General features: G+C 42.5%; 1 protein-coding gene across 3 annotated transcripts in view; it reads left to right on the plus strand.

The window, feature by feature from the left end:
- PLEKHG1 (pleckstrin homology and RhoGEF domain containing G1) overlaps nucleotides 1–26,072 on the plus strand; it is a 246,055-nt gene that overhangs the window by 83,573 nt on the left and 136,410 nt on the right. Inside the window, exon 1 of one of the 3 annotated variants that reach the window (XM_024929265.4) lies at nucleotides 117–367. The exons of the other annotated variants lie outside the window; for them this stretch is intronic. Within the exon in view, the coding sequence (XP_024785033.1) occupies nucleotides 289–367 (79 nt within the window). The 5' untranslated portion in view covers nucleotides 117–288. Of the gene's footprint in view, nucleotides 1–116; nucleotides 368–26,072 lie in introns of those variants that run through there. 3 annotated transcript variants of the gene reach the window in all.

Below are 26,072 nucleotides of genomic sequence, written 5' to 3' on the forward strand. Positions count from 1 at the left end.
GCAGCAGGTCCGGTGAAGGAAGCACGTGTGTGTGTGTGGAAGGGTGGCGCTGACCTCCCAGACAGGACATTACCCTTCTTCCTCTTCCTGACCACTGCTGTTCCCACAGCAGTCACGGTCATCACTTAGCTTCCCGTTGGGGAAAACCTTGGACACTGTGCATCCACCTGCTATAACTGGCAAACTAAGGATGACAGAGTGTTCAATGATGCTGTTCAACTTGAACCCTGAGTTGACGCACGGACCCCTCTGCGCTAGTATCCAGGGCATAGGACGTCTGAAGGAAAGATGGAGCCATTCTTGGTGGGGCGGAAGAGGCAGGAAACTGCTGCCTGGACAAATCGCGTTCTGGGCCAAAGCATCACAGGCGAGTGAAATATGGGAATATTGAGGGGGCCTGGGATGGAGGTAAGATGGAGCGATCCTATGGCTTGGCATCTGCAGCCAGGGTGGTGGCAAGGGCAGTGGCAAGTAGTGGGTTTCATGGAAGGATAAAAGTATCAGGCAGCCTCCTCGGGCGGAGACCGCAGGTAGATGTCCCTGGCCTCCGGGACTGTCTTCACCCAACAGTCTATGTGCTGGGTACATACGCTATGCTGGGCACAAAGAAGGCTGTGGTCCATGACTTCAAGAAGCCCTCAGGCTAGTAAATTGGCATCTTCATATTATCCTTAGATCCAGGCTGACAATGTAAGCAAATGTGGAAAGCGTTAGAAAATGCAGGCTCCCTGGCACTATCTTAGACCTCATAGAACAGCCATTTCAGAGCAAGTCCTGGGAATCTCCATCCCATTAAGTGCCCCCTGAGGCTTGGGGATAGATAGTTGCGTGAGACAAACTGTAGCAAGTAAATCATCGCAACGAAGTGCGAGAAGTACTGTGATTGGCTGTTTAGGGAATGACGAATGCACAAAGGAGGTTCTCCTTCGTGGGAAATCCAGGTGCGGCTTGGGGACTAGTATTTGAAATTTCAACTGGCTCCATCCGCCTACTTTCTCACATACCTCCATATGCTGTCTGGTGGCTGATGGCAGCAGCTGTGCAGGGGTTTCAGTGTCTGAATTTGGGCAGTTTGCTGTGCTTCCGAAATGGTTCTGGCCAACCCTGTGTCTCCCCTTGGACTTCTGATTGGCCCATGGGGGATGAGGATTTTTGGATCTGTGGCAGCAGTAATGATCGAGGCCTCCAAGAAGAGCACCACTTGGAGGGTGTTAGTAGATTTTTAATAGCCTTCATACCGAGTCCTTTAGATGTGTTTCTTTTCTCAGTGTGTCCCTTTTCATGGCGGGGGGTTGGGGTGTATCTTACAATAAGACAGGTTTGGCGTGGGGGGAAATGACTTCATGGGCTTGCTGTTGAGCTGCTTCCCTTTGCATCTCCGGGAAAGGCGTGGTTCACCCGCAGCAGGTCCGGTTAAGGAAGCACGTGTGTGCTTTCAGCATCGCTGCGTTTTCTCTGCCACCTCACCCTAAGGATGGGGTCAAAGTTGCTTCTGCTTCTCTTGATAGAGGCTCTCTTCAACTCCCTACCACTCCTAATTCTCAGCCCTTGCAGTCTTCTGCAGTGGAACACGAAGTTCCAAAGAGATGGTTCCAGGTGAATGCACAGCTGTGTTCCCACCTCCTGATCCTGTCTCCAATGAGTGACACTGGGCCGTTCCTCAAGATCTCTCCTTAACCCCCTCTTCCAAGACAGGACCAAACCCCACACTTGAGCACTGGGCTCCCCTGCTCTCTTCCCTGATGCCACCCCACTCCCACAGGGCGTGGCCCCAGCAGAAGACAGCTTCAGCCTGTTTTATTGACTCTGGGTGTGACAGGAACAGAGATTTTTGAAGGCCTCTTTGCCCTTTTCCCTAGAGAGTAGGTGGCTTTGCCCCTGAGCAGCAATCCCCTGAACCCATCAGAGCCCAGCTCAGCCCTCTGTGGCAGAAGGAGCTTCCCGCGGAAAAGAGGAATCCCACTCCAGTGAGGAAGGAGAGGAACCCAACAAGGAGGCCCAGGACATGTGCCTCTCATCAAGGGCTGCCCCTCCGAGATGGTGCTGCAGGAATCCCGCCCTGAGATTGGGGTGTGGAGAGAATAGAGCCAATAGCTTCCTACTCTTCTACCATTTTAAAATCCCATCCTGCATTTCGACTTTCTCTCTGACCACAGTGATACTAAAGGTTTTCTGAATTTTGGAAAGGTCAAAATAATAAGGTAAATGTCAACAAAATGAATATGTAAGGTGTGTATCCTCAGAATACTCTTTCTTTGGTAAATTGTAGTTTTATTTAAATGTGATCAGTTTTAGGTGATACGGGGAATTTGCCCACCTCCTGCAGAAACTATCTTGATCTTATTAAATTAAATAAGATGTAACTAGGGAAGGGGGGAAAAAAGAGTGAAATCAGGCATGGATCATTCCATCTGTGTAACCCGTAAAAGTCATAACAACAGTAAATGATACCAAAACCTCTCAGGCTGCCTACAGCCAATTCAATCTCAACTTCTACCACCTAGGCTGAATGCCTATAGCATACAGAGATGGCCAAGGGATTCTAGAACTTTCTAGAGCTACTTGCTCCTCCCCCTGTTTCAATGCAGTCATTGGTCACTGCCCAGTGTGCACCTGGCACCTGACCAGTAGGGGGCACACGGGAGCAGTGTCCTGTATGAGCTCAGCTCAGGCACCAGCTGGTCAGGATGAGGCACCTCTACCTGGGCTCCACAGGAGAGCTAATTAGGTCATTGGATTCGATTCATCTTTTAAAAGTCTTTGAGAGTTTACTTGATTGGGATTTTTATTAAATCTCTTAACCAACTTTCGTCATTCTCAAATGCCAGTATAATTCTGTGAACACTCCAAACATTAGAAATACTTTTCTTATATTGTAAACAAATTCTGTTTATGTAGAAGATGGTTCTCTTTGGAAAAACAATGCCTGAAAGCTCTTCCAATTTAGCAAGGAAAATAGTCTGAGAAAAGAGAAATAGGTATGCAGGTACATGCCCCGCCTCAGCCCTCCCACACGTGGTCATTTTTGCTTGTTGAAAAATTAGACTTTAAGTAAAAAATGAAGCATCGAAAATGATCACTCATATAAAGGAGATTGTGCTTTTATGATATTGGCCTTTCTCTTCTGTTGATTGACTTTATTCCTATTCTTCATTTTTATGTTTCCTGTTGTCTGTTTTTCTCTTGTCTCACCTCCCAAGCTTTCTTTCCCTGGGCCTCCCGAGGGAGGTCTGACAACGCAAGAAGGATGAGAATGTGGGCGGGAGATGAGGGCGGGAGGAACTGCCCGGACCTGTCAGCCTTGGGTGTAGCACCTGCAAGGAGGACATGATTCTCCTGCGGTGACAGCCTGACCGGGCCCCCCCACCCACCAAGGCAGGACCACGGCGACCTGGGGAGCATGCTGCCAGCAGCTATGGTGGGGGCTTTGGTCAGAGGATGGAGGAATCGAAGCTCTCCTCAAAGGGCTGAGTCAAAACTTCTTATCCGACCGAGCCAAGATGGAATTGCAATTCAGGGTATGTTTGACACCTTGATGTGATTGTGTGGCCCTTTGTAAAGGGTTCAGAGGGTGATCATGAGCTTATAAGCTTTTCTCCACCTTCAAATGGAATTGACAAATCCAGAATCTGTTTTTCTTCTCAGGTTATCATAAACTGTGACTAATTTTACTTGTGGGAGGTCTATTTTCCTTTCCTAATCAAAGACTTCAGTAGTCACGTAATACCTTCAGTAGTCACATAGTAAAAGATTATTACTACCTTCTTTTTTCCCAGAGCTTTTACTTTAAGATGGAATTCTTGTTCTGTGGTATTTGTGTTTGCCTAGTAGGATGAAAAAGGTATACTGGCTTTTGGCACATTTTAGTCTAAATTGCATCACTTTATTATGTCTGGAATGGGAGATGTGGAGAGTACTTAATTTCTGGGTTTTCTCAGTAATTCTTTTTATTTTCTGTTTTGTTACTATTGTTTTGAGGCAACGATAGAACTAGTGACAAAAATATAGCTTTCTTGTTAACTTAGTTCAAAGGGTTATTATGGCCTTTTTCTGAAATAAATTTTCATTAGAATGAAATACTTTGGAAATACCTGACCTCGTTCTCTTCTGTCTGGACCTTGGACTCCTTAATGGTACTTACTAGAAGGGAGCTCTTTGGTCTTGCCGACGATGGACCCATGGGAGGAACACAGTGCCAGCTGAGGAAGCAAGTCTGAGCCCAGAAGTCATAGACTCCCAGGGGCTCTCAGAGCTGGCCTGCTGCCCCTCCATGCTCTCATCTGACCCCACGCCCTGAGAGTCTCCTAGGGAGTAAACACGAGTGTTCTTGCATTTCAACAAATATGTATTGAAAGCAAATATATACCAGACATTTTTTTAGGCAGTGGCATGCTCTGATCTATAGCTAATCTACTTTTAAGAGGTATAAAAAACAAATGTTATCATCTGTTTTGTTTGGACAGTGGTTTCCAGCCATACTTTTCAGGCTGGCTATATTCAAGAAGAGTCCAGCCAAGAAACTCTTTTGAAAATAGCCTGATAAGTATTCACTGCAAGATAGTAAATTTGTCATTTAACCAGGTATCCAAACGAGACAAGGCTGTTCTATGTTCTTAACTGCCAAAGGATGAGTGATTATTTGTAAAACCTAGGCATTCAGTAAGAAGTGCGAATCACAGTATTTAAAAAATTAATCATCTGATTTTGCTCCTTTGCTTCTCAGATGAGAAAACAGAGCCCAGGGAAGTTGATTACTGAGCTTCAGGCAGCATAGCCAATAAAGTGGCAAAGCAGGCCTGGAATCACATGTCCCAGACTCTTAATCTTACATTTTCTTCCTTTGTTTTTTTTTTATTTTATTTTTTGAGATGGAGTCTCACTCTGTCACCTAGGCTGGAGTGTAGTGGCGTGATCTTGGCTCACTGCAACCTCCGCCTCCCGGGTTCAAGTGATTCTCATACCTCAGCCTCCTGAGTAGCTGAGATTACAGGCATGCTCCACCATGCTTGGCTAATTTTTGTATTTTTTAGTAGAAACAGGGCTTCACCATATTGGCCAGGCTAGTCTTGAACTCCTGACCTCAGGTGATCCACCTGCGTTGGCCTCCCAAAGAGGCCTTCTCTCTTTGGGATTACAGCCATAAGCCACCAAGCCCAACCATTTAATCTAACATTTTCTCTCTTATCTCATACTCTCCTGATAAATTTGACAAATTTCTGTAACAACATTCAGAGCTTTGCAAGGTAACAAAGTAAAAACATAGTAAAAACTATGCTAACATGTAAGAGATTTTTTAAAAAACAGTGTCTTGAGATATAATTCAGGTGCCACACAATTTACCATTTAAAGTGTACAATTCAATGGTTTTTGGTATATTACATTATTTACTTTTTAAGCTGTGGTAAAATATACATAACATAAAATTTGCCATTTTAACCATTTTAAATGTGCAATTCAGTGGCATTAGTTGTATTCACAATGTTATGCAACCATCACTAGTATTTTTATAACTTTTTATCGCCCCAAGCAAAAATTCTGTAACCATTAAGCAGTAACTCTGTTCTCCTCTTGTCCTGTCTCTGATAACTTCTAATCTGTTTTTTGTCTCTATGAATTTGCCCATTCTCCTCTGGGAATTTACTAGACATTTTGTATGAGTGGAATTATCTAATATTTATCCTTTTCTGTTTGACTTATTTCACTCAGTATAGTATGTTCAAGACCCATCCATATCAGAAGTTCATTTCATTTTATGACTAATGAGATGGTCTGTTCTAATTCCCTTTTATTTCATTCTCTCTCCTTTTAGTACACTTTAATTTCCAACCTGGTCATGAAATCCTTTAAGTACTTTTCAACCTACTGGTATTTTTATATTTAAGTTATTTAAATACAACTTAAGTGTGAAGAGACTCTTAGGAAGGTATTTATTTTCAGTTAGTTCTTTAAAGGCAGGAACCATATGTTAATCTTTGTTAAAAAAATCTTTTTGTCTCTAACATTTAGTCCAGGACCTGGCATAGAAAAAATACTTAACAAATTTATCCTGAGATGGACAGATGGATGATTCTTAAGGTTTTACTTTTATGTTTCAGAAAACAGATTTTGGCCGGGCATGGTGGCTCATGCCTGTAATTCCGGCACTTTGGGAGGCCAAGGTGGGTGGGTCACCTGAGGTCAGGAGTTCGAGACCAGCCTGACCAACATGGTGGTCTCTACTAAATGTAAAAGATTAGCCGTGCGTGGTGGCACATGCCTGTAATGCCAGCTACACAGGAGGCTGAGGCAGGAGAATCACTTGAACCCGGGAGGCAGAGGTTGCAGTGAGCTGAGATTGTGCCATTGCACTCCAGCCTGGGCAACAAGATCGAAACTCTGTCTCAAAAAAAAAAAAAAAAAAAAGAAAAAGAAAAACAGAAGAAGAAGAAGAAGTAATATGATCTTTGAGCTTTAGTTCTTTATTTTCTGGAATAATATTTTCTTTTGACATTAAAATTTATAGTTGCAGTTGTTTCCCACTCCATAGAATTGGTAAATATAAAACGGCCATGTGTTGAATATTATAAGCATTTTACTGTACCATGTCAAAAGTGAACTCAGGAAATCTGACAATGGCTAGTTCCTGCCTTTAGTGACCTTTTGATGGTGTTTATTACTGAGGGTGATGGGAGTCTCCTGGCTGCTCAACAGTGTGACTTGAGACAGGTTCTTTAAACTCATAACTGTTATTTATTTTATTTTGGATTTTTTTAAATTTTATTTTTCCATAAGTAATTGGGGGTACAGGTGGTATTTGGTTACATGAGTAAGTTCTTCAGTGGAGATGTGTGGGATCCTGGTGCGCCCATCACCCAAGCAGCATACACTGCACCACATCTTGGCCCCACCAACATCGTTACTGTTTCTCGGTGCTGGGCTCAGGAACGGACAGCAGTCAACCGAAACAGAAGCTGCTACTACTTCAAGAAGGCTTTTCACGCCTCACTAGAGTGAGGAAATGGAACATAGAGGTTTATTTCAGTGGTTCATAGTTTTCACCTCCAAATATCCAATGTAACTATACTTCTCTAGTGCTTCTGTCCAAATAAAGTAAGCATGCATATATTTGTGTATGAGTAGCCTGCCATTCAGCACACTAAAACATGCGCTTCCTGGGCTTCAGCTATTCCAAAAGGTGTGGAGGATGTGAGAGGAAGGGTGCAAAATGAAACTCTGGATTAGGAGTGAAAATTATCATAGGATGTCTTTACTGGAGATGATTTCCCCACTCACTCTCTCAAAGATCTAATCAGGAACAAATATTTGCACGTTTTATGTTGCAAACAAGTTATTTGGTTTGTTGAGTGGAATCACGGTTATTTTCGTGCCTGTGTGATTTTAGGAATTCTATTCTCCTGCTTTTGGAAAGCTGCTTCAGCTCACAGATCCCTGCCTCCTGTGAACGCTGGAATGTGGGCTGTGTTGCTCTTCCGCAACCCAGCGCATGCATTGTTCACTTTCCCCATAGTCCTCCCTCATCTGGATGATGAACCCAGTTAGATCTCCATGGCCTGATACTCTCTAAATCCACCATGGCAGTTGTCCTACACAGAGTTGGCACACAGTGAATATAGCAGTGACTTCAGAAACCTGAAATACTAATATTTATCCTTTTCTGTTTGACTTATTTCACTTGGTATAGTATTTTCAAGACCTATCCATATCAGAAGTTCATTTCTTTTTATGACTAATGAGATGGTCTGTTCTAACTCCCTTTTATTTCATTCTCTCTCCTTTTAATACACTTGAATTTCCAACCTGGTCATGAAATCCTTTAAGTATTTTTCAATCTACTGGTATTTTTATATTTAAGTTGTTTAAATACAACTTAAGTGTGAAGAGACTCTTAGGAAGGTATTTATTTTCAGTTATACTTCAGGGGTGAGTGAAATAATGTTATAAAGGACAGAGCCTGGTTTTTATATATGGCCTGTGTAATCTGTCTTGATGCTTTGTAAGCCAAACCAGATACTTAAGTTATTATTGCTTTTTACATTTCAAAGGCCTACAGACTACCATTGGCCTAAATATAAAATAATAATTTCTGTCTGTAGAGCTGTACACCCTGTAGTCGAAAAGAAAGCCCTTCCTTCCTCATTTCTTAATGACAGCCTATAATCATCTCTGAGCAATTTTTAAGATTTTTTCTAAACCACCATTTCCGTCATTATGTCGGCTGGGGAAGAGCCTCTTCTTCTATCAATAGAATGGTTCTCATTCCTTCCCAAGTCCAACCACCCACCTTGTGAGAAGAGGTCATTGTAAATCTCAGCCAACTTTCTTTTTCAACAATGATGTTAGGAGAAATGTCAGATGATAAAATCAGTTAATCACCAAATATTTACTGAGGACTTGGGAAAAGTTCTGGGGAGCCATTGGAGAGAATATGACTGAACCACTGTAAGTTCTACCCAAACTGTGTTTCCCCATTCACTTCCAGCCTAGGCTTGAAGGAACAAGAGACCAGGGGTGGATCCAGGTTCCTGTCCAGCTGGGACATGGCCCATTTCCTTTGTTAGGCCTGGGAGCAGTTTGAGGAAGCCTGGTTAGGCATCTGTCAATCCCAACTGAAGTCACTTTTTATATGGGGTGAGGAATTTTTAACCTCACCCCATATAAGGCCCAGCAACTTCAGGCATGAGTAAAATAAAGACAGAGAAATTGCACATCACAACTTAATGTTTGTTGTGTTTATGTACTGAAAGTATTTTATGTTTGTAAACTCAAAATTAACCCATTTTGTAAATAATGGTAATGACTATAATGCTTTAAAATAATTTACTGTATCTGTCACTCTTTTCTGATGGAATTTAATAGACTCTTGTACTCTTAGTTTACTTCAGATCAACAATACAACTCTCTTTTCCCATATTTCTTCATAATTAACTATGTAATTATCATTTGATAAAAACCTCTTATTTTAATTAGAATAATATGATCATGGGCTGATGATTCAATAAATATTCACTGAGCAGCTGCTATGTGGAAAACTAATGGCATGCTGGAAAGAAAAGAATTTTTCCTAAGGCTTGTCCTTGACCTCAAAAAAGCATTTGTGATCTAGAGAAGACAAATTTAAAGAAATGCTGCAAGTATAATATGAATAGGCAGAATTAAATAATTACTAAATGAATATCAGAGGGAAAAAAATGCCAATTTTAAGGGAGAGTATAGAGTAAGCAGAATTTGAATGGAGCCTTCCAAACCATTGAGGATACTTTCAACTCTGAAATTTGGGCCAAGAGAAAGTAAGTACTTGCTTTTGTCACACTTTCAGTCTCTTTTAACTCATGAAGTTTCTACTAAGTCAAACTGAAATTAATTAGTTACACTGTCAGAGCGAGTGCATTGGTGATTTCTCTGTGTAGAAAACAGTGGAAAGGCCATCCAAGGGCAGGCGTTAGCATAAGCAAAGGCACAGAGGAATGAAAGCAAATGACATTTGGGGGAATGTTGAGATGTCCATATGGCTGAAGTTCCAGGTCAGAACATAGAAGGCCTTAAATGTCAAGATAAGGAGCTTGGATTTAATATGTAGACCTCAGGGAACTGTTCCTGCGGTTGGATCACTTGAGGTCAGGAGTTCGAAACCAGCCTGGCCAACATAGTGAAACACCATCTCTACTAAAAGTACAAAAATTAGCCGGGTGTGGTGGTGCACACCTGTAGTCCCAGCTACTCGGGAGGCTGAGACAGGAGAATCACTTGAACCTGGGAGGCGGAGGTTGCAGTGAGCCAAGATCACGCCACTGCACTCCAGCCTGGGTGACAGAGCAGGACTCTGTCTCAAAAAATTAACAAACAAACAAAAAACCTATGTGTGACTTATTTGGTGTCTCTCTGCTTCCTGGAAGTCGCTTCTCAACTTTTGGCTTCTCTCTCTGATCATTCTAACTCTGGGACTTGGAAGCTCTTGTGTCAGCAAACAAAATGCACAGCGGCTTTCTTCTACCCTTTGAATGATCAGCCAGTGATTCAAATTGCCCTTGGAATAATCTCTGAATTCCCTGGGATAGACTCTGAGGTCCTGCATCAGTAACCACCCTCTCTTTGGTCACACTGGAGCACAGCTCCGTGGTTCAGGCTAACCACTCCCCCATGTGTTTCGTCTCTCCTGGCCTGGCTCTGTTCTCCAACACTTGGCTGCTTTCTCACCCACTCTAAGCACATCCTCACCCATCACCTCCTTCCAGAGCCAGCTCGATACCCAGCCCTTGGGAGAGCATATATGGCCCATGTTGTTATGTTCATAAATCATGCACCAATCATGCATAAATCATACATAAATCTTTGCACAAGGCTATGGGAGGAATGCACAGTCATGAGTGGCCCAGGTCAGGATGCAGGGACCTCATGACTAGCTCGAGAGGCAGAGCAAAATGGCAAAAGATGCAAACAGCGCTTCAAGAGAATGGAAGCTGTGTCGCGTGATAGTTTAGAAGTCATTCCCAGCCAAGTCAGTACAGGCTTTGTGTATAGTTATTGCTTCCCTCATCTTCATCTTTGTATATGCTTCTGGGAGTTTACATGGGAGGCTTTGACTACTTGACTGTGATCCATTCAAAGACAGGCAGCATGGATCTAGTTTATAAGAACCTTTGCCAATGAACATGGCAGAATTTTCTGTTTTATGTCTGCCATTAGTTGTTAGGTGGGGACTGTCCCTGTCCTGGCATGCAGGACTCTGCTACCGGAAATTATTATAGCATACAGAGTAAGAGTTCCAGTCCCAGACTTAGACTGTCTAGGTTCAAATGCCAGTTTCACTCCTTACTAGTTGTGTGAATTTGAAAATTATTTCATCTCTCAGTGCCTCATTTTTCTCAAGTAGGGATGATAGTAATATCTGCCTTTTAGAATTGTTGTGAGCATTCAGTGAATTAATTTAAAGAGAAATGTTTCAAATAGTGCCTAGCTGGGCACGGCGGCTCACAGCTGTAATCCCAGCACTTTGGGAGGCCGAGGTGGGTGGATCACCTGAGATCCGGAGTTGGAGACCAGCCTTGTCAACATGGTGAAACCCTGTCTCTACTAAAAATACAAAAATTAGCCCAGTGTGGGGGTGGGCGCCTGTAATCCCAGCTACTTGGGAGGATGAGGCGGGAGAATTGCTTGAACCCGGGAGGCAAAGGTTGCAGTGAGCTGAGATGGTACCATTGTACTCCAGCCTGGGCAACAGTGAGACTCTGTCTCAAAAAAATAAAAATAAAAATAAAAAATAAAATAGTGCCTGGCACATAGTAAGTACTCAAAAAATGTTAGCTATAATGATTTATATTATTAAGTAATCCTCATGACTGTGTGATTACCATCTTTTTAAGTGTTTTCTAGTCAATTCCTAGTAACTGGAGCTGCAGTTCTTAGTAGCTGGAGTTATCAACATATCTGCCTTCTGTGCTAGTAAATTTTTATACATCTAAAGTTTTAAAACCTCTGCATAAACATTCCCCCTGGAAAACTAGAATCAATGGTATTTTATTATTCCTACATTGACATTTTAATAGCCAAGAATGGCTTTTAAAAGAATTAGGAAGACACATGGCATCTGTCAGTCTTGATATCATAGTTCCTGTTATGTTTCTGTTTCCATGTGAACCCTGTTTTTTCAAAAGTTTATAAGTCTTTTGCTCCATGGTGAGATTCAGCAACAAGTTTCTATTCCGAAGAATAATATTTGTCCTACTTAAACCTACTCTGGTTTCCATTTTCTTTGCTCAATGGTTTATGCTTCTAGAACTTGAATTCTGTTTGATGTTTTTGCAAATACAATTTTTCATATTTGGTAATTTTGAAAAACTTAAAAGCTCCAAGTCTAGCACGTTGTCCTTTGATTTTTAGGTAGTGAGCTGCTTAATTTGGTTTTAATTTAAGATAAGTGTTTAGAAAATATTAGGAATTCACTAGAAATATATCTCTGTTCTAGAAACTAGGATCCTAGGCTGTATTGGGTGTTTCTTCCTTATAGAGAAAAGAGCTGATTCTACTTTCCTTGAAAATTTAAAGTATAGGGCAGTGGTTAAGAACACTAAAATCCTGGCTCTTCTACTTAACATTTGTGTGATCTTGGACTTGTGTAGCTTGCCTAAGCCTCGAATTGCCCATCTTTCAAACGGGAACAATGGAATTCTCCTGAGGACTGGATGAGACCATGTATGTCAGTTGCTTGCAGCAGTGCCTAACAAACATGCACACCAAAAAAGTCAAAAGAAAAACAAACAACAAACAAAAAAGCCATGCACACCCAAATGGACATTATTATTGTTTCACAGAGGTCTGACTCCAGAGTTTCTCTCATGAACTGTATTTCTGGTTGTTGATATTTTCTTGTAACAAGATGGGCCCTCCTTGAATGGAGGAGGATTTTGTGTTGTAAATAGCTGTGAAGTGACTAAGTAGATGTTGTTAAGTCATACTCGTCAGGAAGAAAGGGCAGGAAAATATAAAAATAATTCAGACTTAGAATCTTTACCTTAAAAATGTTAATTTTTTACTTTCTTGGCCACTTTCACAACAAGTCAAATGAAATGGAGATATTCTTTATAGAAGTTACATGGAGGGGGCAGAAGACTGGTATCCAAAACCCTAGCTCTATATCAATGTTGTAATGAGGAAGAATTCAGATCAAAGAGACTATTTTAGGATGTCTTCCCTCTGTCAATAGTTCTTAAAGTCCACATATCCTTTAAATGATTTATTTGACAGCTTAGGTTGAAAGTCCCTGGGAAGCCTGGCAGAGGAACTCATCCTAAGGCCAGGAGACCCAGGGTAGAGCTGCAGCCAGGGAGAAGCAGAGGGCTCTTTGAGCGACGTCTGCTTCCCCCTCTCCCTGAAGCCCAAAGCCACTTCAGGGCCTGCAGCGATGGCAGCCTGCCAGCTTCAGAAGAAAATCTGCAGTTTTCCATTTGAAATTAGAGGATGACACTTAGACATTTGATCATCTTGCATTAAACACTGTGAATATCTCATTACACACACACACACGGCGCGCACGCACTTTCTCCCTTCTTCAAGAATGCATTAGCATTTGTTCTGGTGGTCTGTTCTTCTTCAGCCCTGTTAATCTGACTTTGTGGGTGTGTTTCATAACAACAGCAGCTCCATGCAAACTGCACAAAAGGAATCTTCAACCAACCAGAAGTTGGAATGAATAATTGGTTCATGAGCATAATTTTACAAGTGATTTTTTTTTAAAGTCTAGAGATACCAGAAATTATTTGTGAGAGGGAAAATGTCTCAAGGTAAGTATATTTTAAAAGTATTCCCGTGTGCATGAGACTGAATCCCCTGGTGGTGGTATGGTGGCTTTAGAAATCAAACTATAGGGCCGGGCGCAGTGGCTTATGCCTGTAATCACAGCACTTTGGGAGGCCAAGGCAGGTGGATCACTTGAGGCCAGGAGTTCAAGACCAGCCTGGCCAACATGGTGAAACCCCATCTCTACTAAAAATACAAAAACAGTGGCATACGCCTGTAGTCCCAGCTACTTGGGAGGCTGAGGCACGAGAATTGCCTGAACCTGGGAGGCAGAGGTTGCAGTGAGCCAAGATGGTACCACTGCACTCCAGCCTGGGCAACAGAGTGAGACTCTGTCTAAAGAAAAAAAAAGAAGAAGAAGAAGTACCTTTAAATACATGAATGCTTCTGAGCATTTTAAAATTTCCCCAGGAGATAAAATAGAATATATGTGATGATTTGATTCTGAAAGAGTAGAACCATTACAAACAATTTGTAAATTCTCAACCTTTAAGAAGGTGGATAAAATGGTAAAGTTTCCACTGCTGAGCGCTACCAAAGAGCTTGTCATGTTGTAGGCAATGGAGAGAGCAGTGAGCTTGGATTCAGTCCTGTGCCTAGGAAGACTATCTTAGCTCTTGAAGCTTCCCTGGAATTTTTGCAAGGTCGTGGAGCTTAAGGCACTAGCCTTAAAGAAGCGAACCCTGAGTGGGGGAGATTTAAGGACAGGCAACTGGGCCACATTTTCTTAATCCAGTCTATCATTGTTGGACATTTGGGTTGGTTCCAAGTCTTTGCTATTGCGAATAATGCCGCAATAAACATACATGTGCATGTGTCTTTATAGCAGCATGATTTATAGTCATTTGGGTATATACCCAGTAATGGGATGGCTGGGTCAAATGGTATTTCTAGTTCTAGATCCCTGAGGAATCGCCACACTGACTTCCACAATGGTTGAACTAGCACATATACACCATGGAATACTATGCAGCCATAAAAAATGATGAGTTCATATCCTTTGTAGGGACATGGATGAAATTGGAAACCATCATTCTCAGTAAACTATCGCAAGAACAAAAAACCAAACACCGCATATTCTCACTCATAGGTGGGAATTGAACAATGAGATCACATGGACACAGGAAGGGGAATATCATACTCTGGGGACTGTGGTGGGGAGGGGGGAGGGGGGAGGGATAGCATTGGGAGATATACCTAATGCTAGATGACGAGTTAGTGGGTGCAGCGCACCAGCATGGCACATGTATACATATGTAACTAACCTGCACAATGTGCACATGTACCCTAAAACTTAAAGTATAATTAAAAAAAAAAAAAAAGAAAGAAAGAAACAAAAACAAAAAACAAAGGGAGCACAGTGTGACACACAAGGTACAGATTTAGCTTGAAAAATGGAGGAATTAGGAGGAGAGTGACAATAAAATGATTTCTACAAAGTGTTGGAAAAAAAAAAAAAAAAAAGGACAGGCAACTGGGAAGTAAGTCGGGTGCCTGGGAATTGGGCAAGTGGCCCTGGTGTGGTCCTGAACAAGCTTCTCCTAATTGAGAATCTCGCTGAGGGCCGGCCCTGGGAGGGGAGCCCAAACCAGAAGTTTGGTTGGTCATTCAGAATTCAGATGGTCCCAGCAGGGGCATCAGCTTTTTGTGTACAACTGGAAGAGAGTTTGGCTTCTCCATGTATTGAGACATCTGTTTACTCTGGCCAGCCTCCTGCTGGAAGATTGACACAGACAGTCCCATGCTGTGCAAAGGGAAGATGCTGTGTTTTGTTTCCTAATACCAGAGCAGCTTTCTTACAGTGAGGAATCACAAATGTCTCCACATCACTACCTGCTTAAGAAAGTGATTCTGGTCCTCTTTGATAGATCCTGAAGAATCTGCTTAAGAGTTTCTGAAGACATTTTGTTATTCTGGTGGTGGTGTTTTTTTTTTGTTGGGTTTTTTTTGTTTGTTTTTAAAGAATGTTATGGATAAAGACCAAATGTTGGCTAATGCATCAAACAAGTAGATCAGTTGTAAAGTATGGGTTGAAATGCTTGGGACCACAAGTGTTTTGGGTTTCAGATTTTTTTGGATTTGGGAATATTTGCTTTACATAATGAGATATTTGGGGGATGGGACCCAAGTCTAAACATGAAATTCATTTAGGTTTCCTATATACCTCATACATGTAGCCTGAAGGTAATTTTATACATATTTTAAATTTGTGCATGAAACAAACTTTTTGTTAAGTACTTATATATAGTGTTTCCTATGTGTGCAGTTACCCACTTGGGAGTCATGTAGATGCTCAAGAAATTATGGATTTTGGAGCATTTTGGATTTTGGACTTTTGGATTAGGGACGCTCAAGTGGTACCTCAGGTTATATCAATTTTGAAAGATACCAATGTTGATCATGTTATGACAATTTTGTTAGTTAAGGAAGTTGTTAGCATATAAAGGGTTTGACTACCTAACCTGATTGCGTGTGTATACACTACTATATATATACACACACACACACACGTACATGAAAAAGTATGCTCAAGGAAGACTATTTTGGCACTTTTAACAAATTGATTACACTATAACAAATACAGTAACGGGAGCTGCTAAAGATTATTTGGGGAAGTGAAACAAAACACAAGTACCTCCTGTAATGCAACTGTAGGCCAGACAATATATAAAGTTCTAAAGCTCTCTTTGTGTGTTCTTTTCCAACAGTTGTGCAGGTTGTTTGTATGTCTGGGCAGGGTTAGGTGGGTTTAAATCTGTGTATTTTAAATTTCCAGTTCACCTCTTTAAAAGACGCTAAGTGTCTTCACTAATAAGCATTTGTATCTGCAAATGATTCAAAAACTGGTTGATTTGATTATAATTGTTAAGCTCAATCTCTGAAAAACAATTAAGTTTGTTTAAGGGAGTTCTATTAATACAATGCATTTGCTTGGTATGTATCGTTTTCTCATAGCTGGTACAAAGGCATATTTCAAAGTAACATTAAATGAGATGAAATTGGTGATCTTGTTTGTTGCTTTTACATTACCTTTTTACGTCTTCACGACCAAAATATAACTGTCCTTAAAACTGGTGAAATCTGAATGTACCCTGTGGACTGGACCAATGTCAGTTTCTGTTATTATACTACAGGTATGCAAGATGTTATTGTCAGGGGAAACTGAGTGAAGGGTACAGGAGGGCCCTTTGTACGTTTTTGGTTTGGTTTTGTTTTTGCAGTTTCTTATAGATTTATACTTATTTCAAAATAAAAAGTGCAAACAACAAAAAGTAACTGTTCTCTAGAACTCTTACCTGAAGTCTCTGGTGCCTGGCAGGGATTCAGAAAAGACACTCTGATTCAACCTTAAGTGACTGCCAAGCATTAAGTCCTGTGAGGTTTCCCTTGTGCAACAGATATTGTCTTGTAGATGTTGGTGCTCCAGGAGTGCTCCTTGAGTGCCATTGTCTCCAAACTACCTTGCTAATGGGGAAGAGACATTTTAGACTCTGAGGTCTGTACTTACTCAGGTCACACCCTTTGCCCTACCTATATGCCCAGGTAGGTGGCCAAGCCCTGGGTTCCCCCAAATATTAGGAATAGTGACATTGAGAACAAGTGATGTTCTGTGAGCCCTTAGTATGTGTCTGGCTCAGTCATACCATAGGCCTATTAAATCACTTAAGCCTCAGAACACCCCGCGAGGCCATGAAAATTAAGCCATTTTAAACACAGCAAGTTTAAACAATAATTCGGTGGTGTCTCTACTTTCAAAATAGTTTATTAGGGATCTTAATGAAGGCCATGGATCCTCTTAGCTAAACAAATAAACTAAATTTCTTTTGAATTACAATGTCAACAAAAGAAAACTTTGAAACTGTCTGATCGTCCTTCCCTTCTGAGGATAAAGACTGGCAATTATCCATGGCCCCTGCTATTTTTGCTAACTCCTGCTATGTTTAACATCGATAGAGCCAAATTTTAGATCACTGGTTTTGGTAAATAGCTCATAGTGAGACTAATGTTTACTCAGCAGACAGTGGGTTCCTATTGCTTCAAATTGGTTTTGCGCTGGGGAAGATGGAGAGGGACATATGGAAGGACCCAATATTACAGTGAATCGGGGTGAACCTGCCAGAGAGAAGCCTCCTGTATGTCTCAGCTACAGGGAGAGAAGGAGGCCAGGAGACCCTGCCAGCCGACCAGCCTCCCTCAGCCCCTTACTGCTACAGAGCAGCGGTGTCTACCATTGATCTGGAAGATGCACAGTGAGGCATGCAGAAGCCTCATTCTGGAGCAGCCACAGACTGAGGAAGTCACTAATTCCCAAAATGTGTCCCCAGGACCAGTAACATCAACCATCTGCGAACTTGCTAGAAATCCTCAGGCCCCACTCCAGCCCCACCAAATCAGAGACCTGGGTCTAGGACCCAGCAGTCTGTGTCTTACCAAGCCTCTGGGGGGACTCCCATGCTAGCCAAGGTGTGAGAACCCCAAGGCTAAAGAACCTGGGGTGATCCTCTTTCCAGGCTTCAGAGTCTATGAAAGGAAAGATTTTGGTTAAACATATTTACCTCGGGCCCCCCTTCACCCCCAAGGCACATATTCGAGATTCTCTAATTCTATACATCTGTGATATAAACACGCATATCTGGCAGTATTGAAAAGTGATTATGCTCTGAAATCTAACCGCCTGGGTTCAAATTCAGGGGCCTCTACTTCCTAGCATTGCACATCCAAGCAATCTGATGAGCTTGCTGTGCTTTGAGCTCTTCATCCATAAAGTGGAGACGGTAGCACCTCTGTCCTAGGAGAGGGTTGTGAGGAATTAGTCTAATACAGGCAAAACAGCACCTGGCACTTAGAAAGTACTCACACATTAGCTAGGGTTAGGGTTTGGGTACTTGCCTCTCTCTCTAAACAATTCGGAAACTTTGAGGATGGGGGTTATAGCTTGTATAGCTTTATTTCCCATATTTGGGTTATATATTAAAAATGTTCTTAAATACTTGCTAAAGAAATAAGAAATCACTGGTGTTAAAATTTTATATTTAGGCTGGGCACAGTGGCTTATGCCTGTAATCCCAGCACTTTGGGAGGTTGAGGTGGGTGGATCACTTGAGGTCAGGAGTTTGAGACCCGCCTGGCCAACGTGGTGAAACCTTGACTCTACTAAAAATACAAAAATTAGCCAGGTGTGGTGGCGGGCGCCAACAATCCCAGCAACTCGGGAGGCTGAAGCAGGAGAATCACTTGAACCCAAGAGACAGAGTTTGCAGTGAGCCACGATCACACCACTGTGCTCCAGGTTGGGTAACAGAGTGAGACTCTATCTCAAAAAAAAAAAAAAAAATGTATTGATAGGAAGGCCCTACATTGGGTTATATCTGTAGATGACCTGGAAGCTGGATTTGTAAAGAATAAGCAGTAATTCTTTGTGTGTGTATATATATATATATATATATATATATAATACTTTAAGTTCTAGGGTACATGTGCACAATGTGCAGGTTTGTTACATATGTATACATGTGCCATGTTGGTGTGCTGCACCCATTAACTCATCATTTACATTAGGTATATCTCCTAATGCTATCCCTCCCCCCCCCCCTCACCCCACAGTGGCCCCGGTGTATGTTGTTCCCCTTCCTGTGTCCAGGTGTTCTCACTGTTAGGAAGGCACTGAATGTTCATACAAATCTAGTGATGGGGATGTATGTGAGACCTGTGACTGTTTCCATGTTGCAACTTAAAAAACAAAAAAAAAGAATAAAATTAGTTTCAACTTACCTGTATTTGGGACTCTTTAAGCCTTTTGAAGCTTGTCTATCCATAATAGGAAGTAAATTAATATGAATGGGTGTCTTTTAGGGGCCATGCATGCACCATGATGAATGTTGACCAAGCATTATGTCATTTAAATCAAAAGGTAACTCTGTCAAATGAGACGGTTCCCCTGATTTTAAAGAGACTGAGATCGACTGAAGTTAAAATCTATGATCATACAGTAAGTCACAAGTCAAAGATTGGAAACTTGTATCTCACTCCATAATTCACCCTTTAGTATCTCACTAGTTGAGCGATTATACTTTTAAAATATAAAACTAAATTTTCAACGAATGAGACATGAACATCTTTTGCCACTTCAGAAATACAACTGGACAACAGAGTGGTTGTTAAAGTTATGTTGTAGGCTGGGCGCGGTGGCTCATGCCTATAATCCCAGCACTTTGGGAGGCTGAGGCAGGCGGATCACGAGGTCAGGAGTTCAAGACCAGCCTGCCCAGCATGGTGAAACCCTGACTCTACTAAAAATACAAAAATCAGCTGGGTGTGGTGGCACATGCCTGTAATCCCAGCTACTCAGGAGGCTGAGGCAGGAGAATCGCTTGAACCCCAGAGGCAGAGGTTGCAGAGAGCCAAGATCATGCCATTGCACTCCAGCCAGGGTGACAGAGCAAGACTCCATCTCAAAAAAAAAAAAGTTCTGATGTATGGATCACGTTATAAAGGGCATTGGGAACCTCTCACCATCAGCAGTACTTCTCATTTTGTTTTGGGGGGTGTGTATGTGTGTGTGTGTGTGTACTTATATATATGGCATCCAGTACCCAAATTGTACCCTTCTAACAGTTATTTAAATCACCTAGTGTAATCCCTTAACATGTAGTTGTATTTTATTTTGTCATAAATAAAAAACATAAGCAAAAGCTGATGGGGAAATAATAACCCCGAAGATAACCACCAATAACAAACAGACTTTCTAAATCTATCTAGAACCTGGCAGTCTCCATAATGGGTCAACTTCCGACTTGTTCCTTGTTGCCTCAGGGCTGTTCTGAACCCTGAAGTTCTCCCACTCTGTAGCTGATGACCTGCTGCGTTCACTCCTTACGAGGAAGCAGCCACTTCCTCCCGTGGACTAGCAGCCTGGCACTTCTGCATCTCTAATGGCATAGCTGAGTGGTACCAATGCTTCTCATTTTATTCCTACAAAACAAAAAACCTCAGCAAGGCCTGTGTTTTCATCTCCATCATTCTCCCTTTATCTGCCTAGGCCTTTAGATGAAAAAATGGCCAAGGTACTTGGAGAGATACGAGCTGTCAGGGAGGCAGGGGAGTCAGACCCAGGTTTTAGCCTCATAATAAAGAAAATCATGAAATCCCTTCCCACTTCTCTCCTTTCCTAACTCCTTCTTGTAAGTTTATCAAAATGAAAGCAGATGAGGATGTACAGATTGCCCACCAAGGGTTCTTAGATTCTGACTTGCTTAATACTTAAAATATAATTTTATTCAGTCCATTAGAAAAGCTCTCGTCTGGCTGGGCATGGTGGCCTGTAATCCCAGCACTTTGGGAGACTGAGGCAGGCAGATCGCTTGAGCTCAGGAGTTAAAGACCAGCCTGGCCAACATGGTGAAACCCCATCTCTACTAAAAATACAAAAATTAGCCAGGCGTGGTGGCACATGCCTGTAATCCTAGCTACTCGTGAGGCTGAGGCAGGAGAATCGCTTGAATCCAGGAAGTGGAGGTTACAGTGAGCCAAGATTGCGCCACTGCACTCTTGCCTGGGCGACAGAGCAAGACTCCATCTTAAAAAAAAAAAAAAACAACTTTTTTCTACTTGAAGAGCTACTTCCTACAGTATTAAAAAAAAATCAGTCTAGAATATATTCTGCTTTTCTGTTAAATTGTACCTTAATTTGGAAGCATGGAACATTCTTGTGTCACAGCAGTGTCTCTCTACCCTGGCAATACATATGAATCACAGGAAAAAATACTCTGGTCTTGCCCTCCAGTGAATATGCTGTTTTAAAATAGTGTTTGATTGCTGTTTAGCACCTTGATTTTTGAAAACTTGCAGAATTTCATGTGGCATTTTTACATAGTTGAACGTACTTGGTGCCTTTGAATTTGTTTATATATTATTATCCCTGACAATGGAACTAATTTTAAGTCTTTTCAGTTTGACATAGTAGAGCCTTTCACTCTGGTGAAGATCAGGACTTACAAAAAGATTCAAAGTGCAACAATTGCAAATAACAACTTTCTATCGGTGCTGAGTTTCGGAGTTGAAAGTATCCTCAATGGTTGATGGTCCGACTGACCTGTTAGCATGTTGAGAATGAATCTTAGTTGGTTCTTTGGAGTGAGGGGGGAGATGTTTGCTGGTGCTGTCCTCTGAGGGCAGGGAATAGTCAGCATAAACGCACTCTTCATTAACCTTGGGCTTCAGACATAAACCTTCCTCTGGTCTTCTTCCCATGGAGTTTGGCAGCATTTCACACAGGTCTCAAGGGCCCCTCTTGTCCCTTCTGAACAAGCCCCCTCTGAACTCAGAGACAAAAGGGGCTTTTCCTACAACACACCTCACCCTGGACCCCAGCATGATTCCTGCCTAGTTCTATTCACAATCCTTTATTTCTCCTTTGGAGAGTCTAATCCTTGAAGTCTGTCATCCTTGACCCCATCAAAGCGTTTTTCATTGGGATAATGGACTAGGGGAAGGCTGAGGCAGGTGGAGTAAGGGGCTGCAGGCAGCCTTGAGCTCTCCGTGGAGCACTGGTTCTCAACCTTACATCACCCAAAGAGTTCAGGTACCTTTGCCCATTCCTGGGCCCTGTCCCTGAAAATTCTGATGTTGTGCTCTTGGGCAGGGCCCAGCAATCTGGTTGCTTGTTGAAAATCTTGCTGATGATGATTGTTAGCCAGCTTGGACTGCCATAACAATAACACAGACTGGTGGCTTAAATGACAGACATTTATTTTCTCATAGTCCTGGTGGTTGTAAGTCCAAGATCAAGGTGCTAGTGGGGTTGGTGTCCAGTGAGTCCTTTCTTCCTGGCTTACAGACGGCTCTGCCTTCTGGCTGTATTCTTACATGGGCTTTTGCGTAGAGAGAGAGCAAGATCTCTCGTATTTCCTTCTCTTCCTATAGGGACACCAGTCCTGTTGGACTAGAGCCCCACCCTTATGACCTCATTTAATTCCACCTCCTTAAAGGGCTCGTCTCCAAATACAGTCACTTTGGGGGTTAGGGCTTCAACATCAACATATGTATTTGGGCGGGGGGACAAAATTCAGTCCATAGCAGTAATTTAGGAGGTGTTAGGTAACACCTGAAGAAATAATGGTTTAGGGTGTGTACTAACAATCACCAGTTTTTTTGGTTTACAATACCATTATGATAATTGATGTATTAAAATGTCTAAATAGATTAAAATCTCTAAGTGTCTGCAGAAGAATGAAATGTAAAGCATATTTCAAAGATATGCCATCGGAACACTCATTTTTATAAGCTGTAAATGGTTTATCTCATCTTCAGGGAAACTTTTAAAAAATAAAATCCTGGGATGGGATTTATCCATGCAGAAAAGCACAAGAATTCCCTGTTCTCTGACACTGTCTTTGTCATGGGGTTTCCAGAGAGAAACATGGAAAGCGGTGGGGACCACCTGTCCCACTCAACCCTTGCCCCTCTCCAGCCACCACTGCCCACGCACAGGGTCCCCTGAGCCCAGTCGCCCCGCCTGCCAGGAGGTGTGCTGGAAACAAGCACGTGACCTTGCAAACTAAGCATGTTACTAGACTTGCTCAATCCACCTCCAGTCTGGAGTAGCTTTTTCCCTCGGGGAAGCTTTTAGCTTCTGCTTTTTCTTCCTCATGAGGATTAGGGGAAAATGGTTGGTTTTGTTTTTCTATCCCGCTCACCCACCCCCTCCTCCTCATGCTCCTGAGGGAAGATATCACGTATCAGAGGCGATTCTTCTTCAGAAAGACTTGGGTATGTCTACAAATCCTCTTGGAGGCCTCGGTGTGTTAAAAGTTTTATCTCTGGGGTTCAGAAAGAAATAAACACTGGGATGGCGTGCAGGGTAGGGCTTCCCCTTTCTAGGAAAAATGCTGCTGATGAACTAATGTCTCTAGGTGCCGTCTTAAATGATCAATGTCAAAATGCACAAACGCTCTTCCAAGTTATTCCTCTTTTTTCCTTGCCCGTAAATCCAGTTTTATAGTCATTGTTTATTTTGATGGGACTAGAATCTCCAATTTTAAGTCTTCACTCCTGTCCTATTATTTTCTAAAAAGGTACAACAAAACAAGTGTTTTATGAGATTAGGATGTGATACGTAAATGTTGGCATTTATAGTAGATCTTGTCTTATTTTTCAGAAGAGCTTGTAAACAAATCCTCACTTCAGTACTTCCATAAGGGTGGGTAAATGTTAGCAACCCCTGAGTCTCGCCAGCGAGCTCAGTGTGTCATTCTTTGGGGGCTGTGGTTTGTCTTGATGTTCCATCAAGTTGTCAATTTCAAAAACTATGCCAGGCATGGTGCGGTGGCTTATGCCTGTAATCCCAGCAATTTGGGAGGCCAAGGTGGGAGGATCACTTGAGCCCAGGTATTTGAGACCAGCTGGGCAGCATAGGGAAACCCCATCTCCACATATAATTTAAAAAATTAGCCAGGCATGGTGGTGCACACCTGTGGTCCCAACTACCCAGAAGGCTTAGGCAGGAGGATCACCTGAGCCTGGGAGGTTGAGGCTGCAGTAAGCTGTAATCATGCCACTTTGCTCCAGCCAGGGCAACAGAGCAAGACTCTGTCTCAAAAAAAAAAAAAAAAAAAAAAAAAACAGGAACTATGACACCAGTTATCTGTTTGGTTTGGCAGAATTAATTGCTTCTTCTATCTTAATTCCTTCATAGAAACCCTGACCAAATTCTAATGTTTTATTTAAACAGAGGTTTTCAAAAGAACTGATAGGATAAGATACTTTGAATATAAAGAGACCAAAAAAATGAAAATTAGAGCTAATTAGGATAAATGGCAAAGACAATTTACATATCCTGATCCGTGATTAATTTTTCCCCACCCCTCCACTGTAAACCTTCTTCCCTCCCCTCACCAAATTTTTCCATGATGGGAAGATTGGTCTTCTAGCATATGTTTCATTTTCTTTTTTTCTTTTCTTTTTCTTTTTCTTTCTTTTTTTTTTTTTTTAAGATGGAGTCTTGCTCTGTCACCCAGGGCTGGAGTGCAGTGGCACAATCTCGGTTACCTGCAACCTCTGCCTCCCAGGTTCAAGCGATTCTCCTGCCTCAACCTCCCGAGTAGCTGGGATTACAGGTGCGTGCCACCATGCCCGGCTAATTTTTATATTTTTAGTAGAGACGGGTTTTGCCATGTTGGCCAGGCTGGTCTCAAACTCCTGACCTCAGATGATCCACCTACCTCAGCCTCCCAAAGTGCTGGGATTACAGGTGTGAGCCACCATGCCAGGCCTGTGTTTCATTTTCATATAGCTTACACATGGGAGGAATAAATTGTTCTTATCAGATCATATAGTCTGGTAATTTCTAGGACTAGTAACCTAATATACAGTACAGTGTCCGGATGTGCCCATGTGTATAATCCAGAGTCATGCACCTCAAGGGCCAGGCAGATCATATAAAAGAGTGGCGGAGGACAGGTGTAATATGAAAGGGGATGGTGAGGACTGTGGCACACCGGGAAGTGCACAGCCAGGGTGACGTGAGCAAGCTTAGCTCTACCCACTGCTGCTGTGCAGGAGCATTAGACTAATGTTAACTCAAGTTGATCCCTTTTTAATTTTTTGGCACCCCAACCCCCCCAAAAATCTGTTTTTTTAATGCAGAGTATCCTGATTGTTTAAACTTGGGTCATCAATACAAAGAAATTAAACCCTGTGTTGACCAAACAACAGGTCCACAGGTCACACTCTGTCTAATCAGCCTCAGCTCCATCAAGCCTCACCAGCCCTGTGGGTACAGGTGAAGTCACTTTAAAAGATCAGACGGCCGGGCGCGGTGGCTCACGCCTGTAATCCCAGCACTTTGGGAGGCCGAGGCGGGTGGATCACGAGGTCAGGAGATCGAGACCATCCTGGCTAACACGGTGAAACCCCGTCTCTACTAAAAATACAAAAAATTAGCCGGGCGTGGTAGCGGGCGCCTGTAGTCCCAGCTACTCGGGAGGCTGAGGCAGGAGAATGGCGTGAACCCGGGAGGCGGAGCTTGCAGTGAGCCGAGATTGCGCCACTGCACTCCAGCCTGGGCGACAGAGCGAGACTCCGTCTCAAAAAAAAAAAAAAAAAAAAAAAAAAAAAAAAAAAAAAAAGATCAGACTTGGCCAGCTCAGCTGTCACTTCACACAGACATAAAGACAGGACCTCCCAGGCAGCACCTCCTGGCTCCCCTTTCCTCTGCCTGACCTGTCACTGCCCTTCCACCCACACTGTACTGATCCTTCCAGGGGCCCCTGCCCCGGATATTCAGCATTCCCAAGCTCCCTGTAGGAATTCTCCTAGTGGGCCCCCCAAATCTCTACCCCCAGGCTGCTAAGACATCCCTGTTCTTTTCCTTATGGGAAAAGGATTCCTCTCCTCTTGTGTTTCCTGCTGTTAGACAGAAGGATCTCACAGCCATGTTGCCTGGCATATTACATCTCTTGGTTTTGGTTTTTCGGCCACCCAGTCTGTTTTTCAGGTCATTCTCAGGCTGTCCAAATGGCCAGGTGAGGCCAGCCTGAGTACTTGCCACATACTAAATCAGAACTTCCTCTCACCAGAAGAATGGCCTTCTGCTTATTCTACTTGTCCTACCAGACTTCCTTCCCCTTCTCTCTCCCAGGGTCACCAAGGCTTCTGTTGCCATCAGATCTCAGCCCCAGCCCCACCTTCATTCCCCACATAGAATCTGTGATATGTGCCTGAAAATATCTGAATCCTAGTTTTATATATTGTTAGAATACTTTTTCTAGGATCCCCCCTTA

Source organism: Pan paniscus, chromosome 5 (genome assembly GCF_029289425.2).
Source record: "Pan paniscus chromosome 5, NHGRI_mPanPan1-v2.0_pri, whole genome shotgun sequence".
NCBI classification, from domain to species: Eukaryota; Metazoa; Chordata; class Mammalia; order Primates; family Hominidae; genus Pan; species Pan paniscus.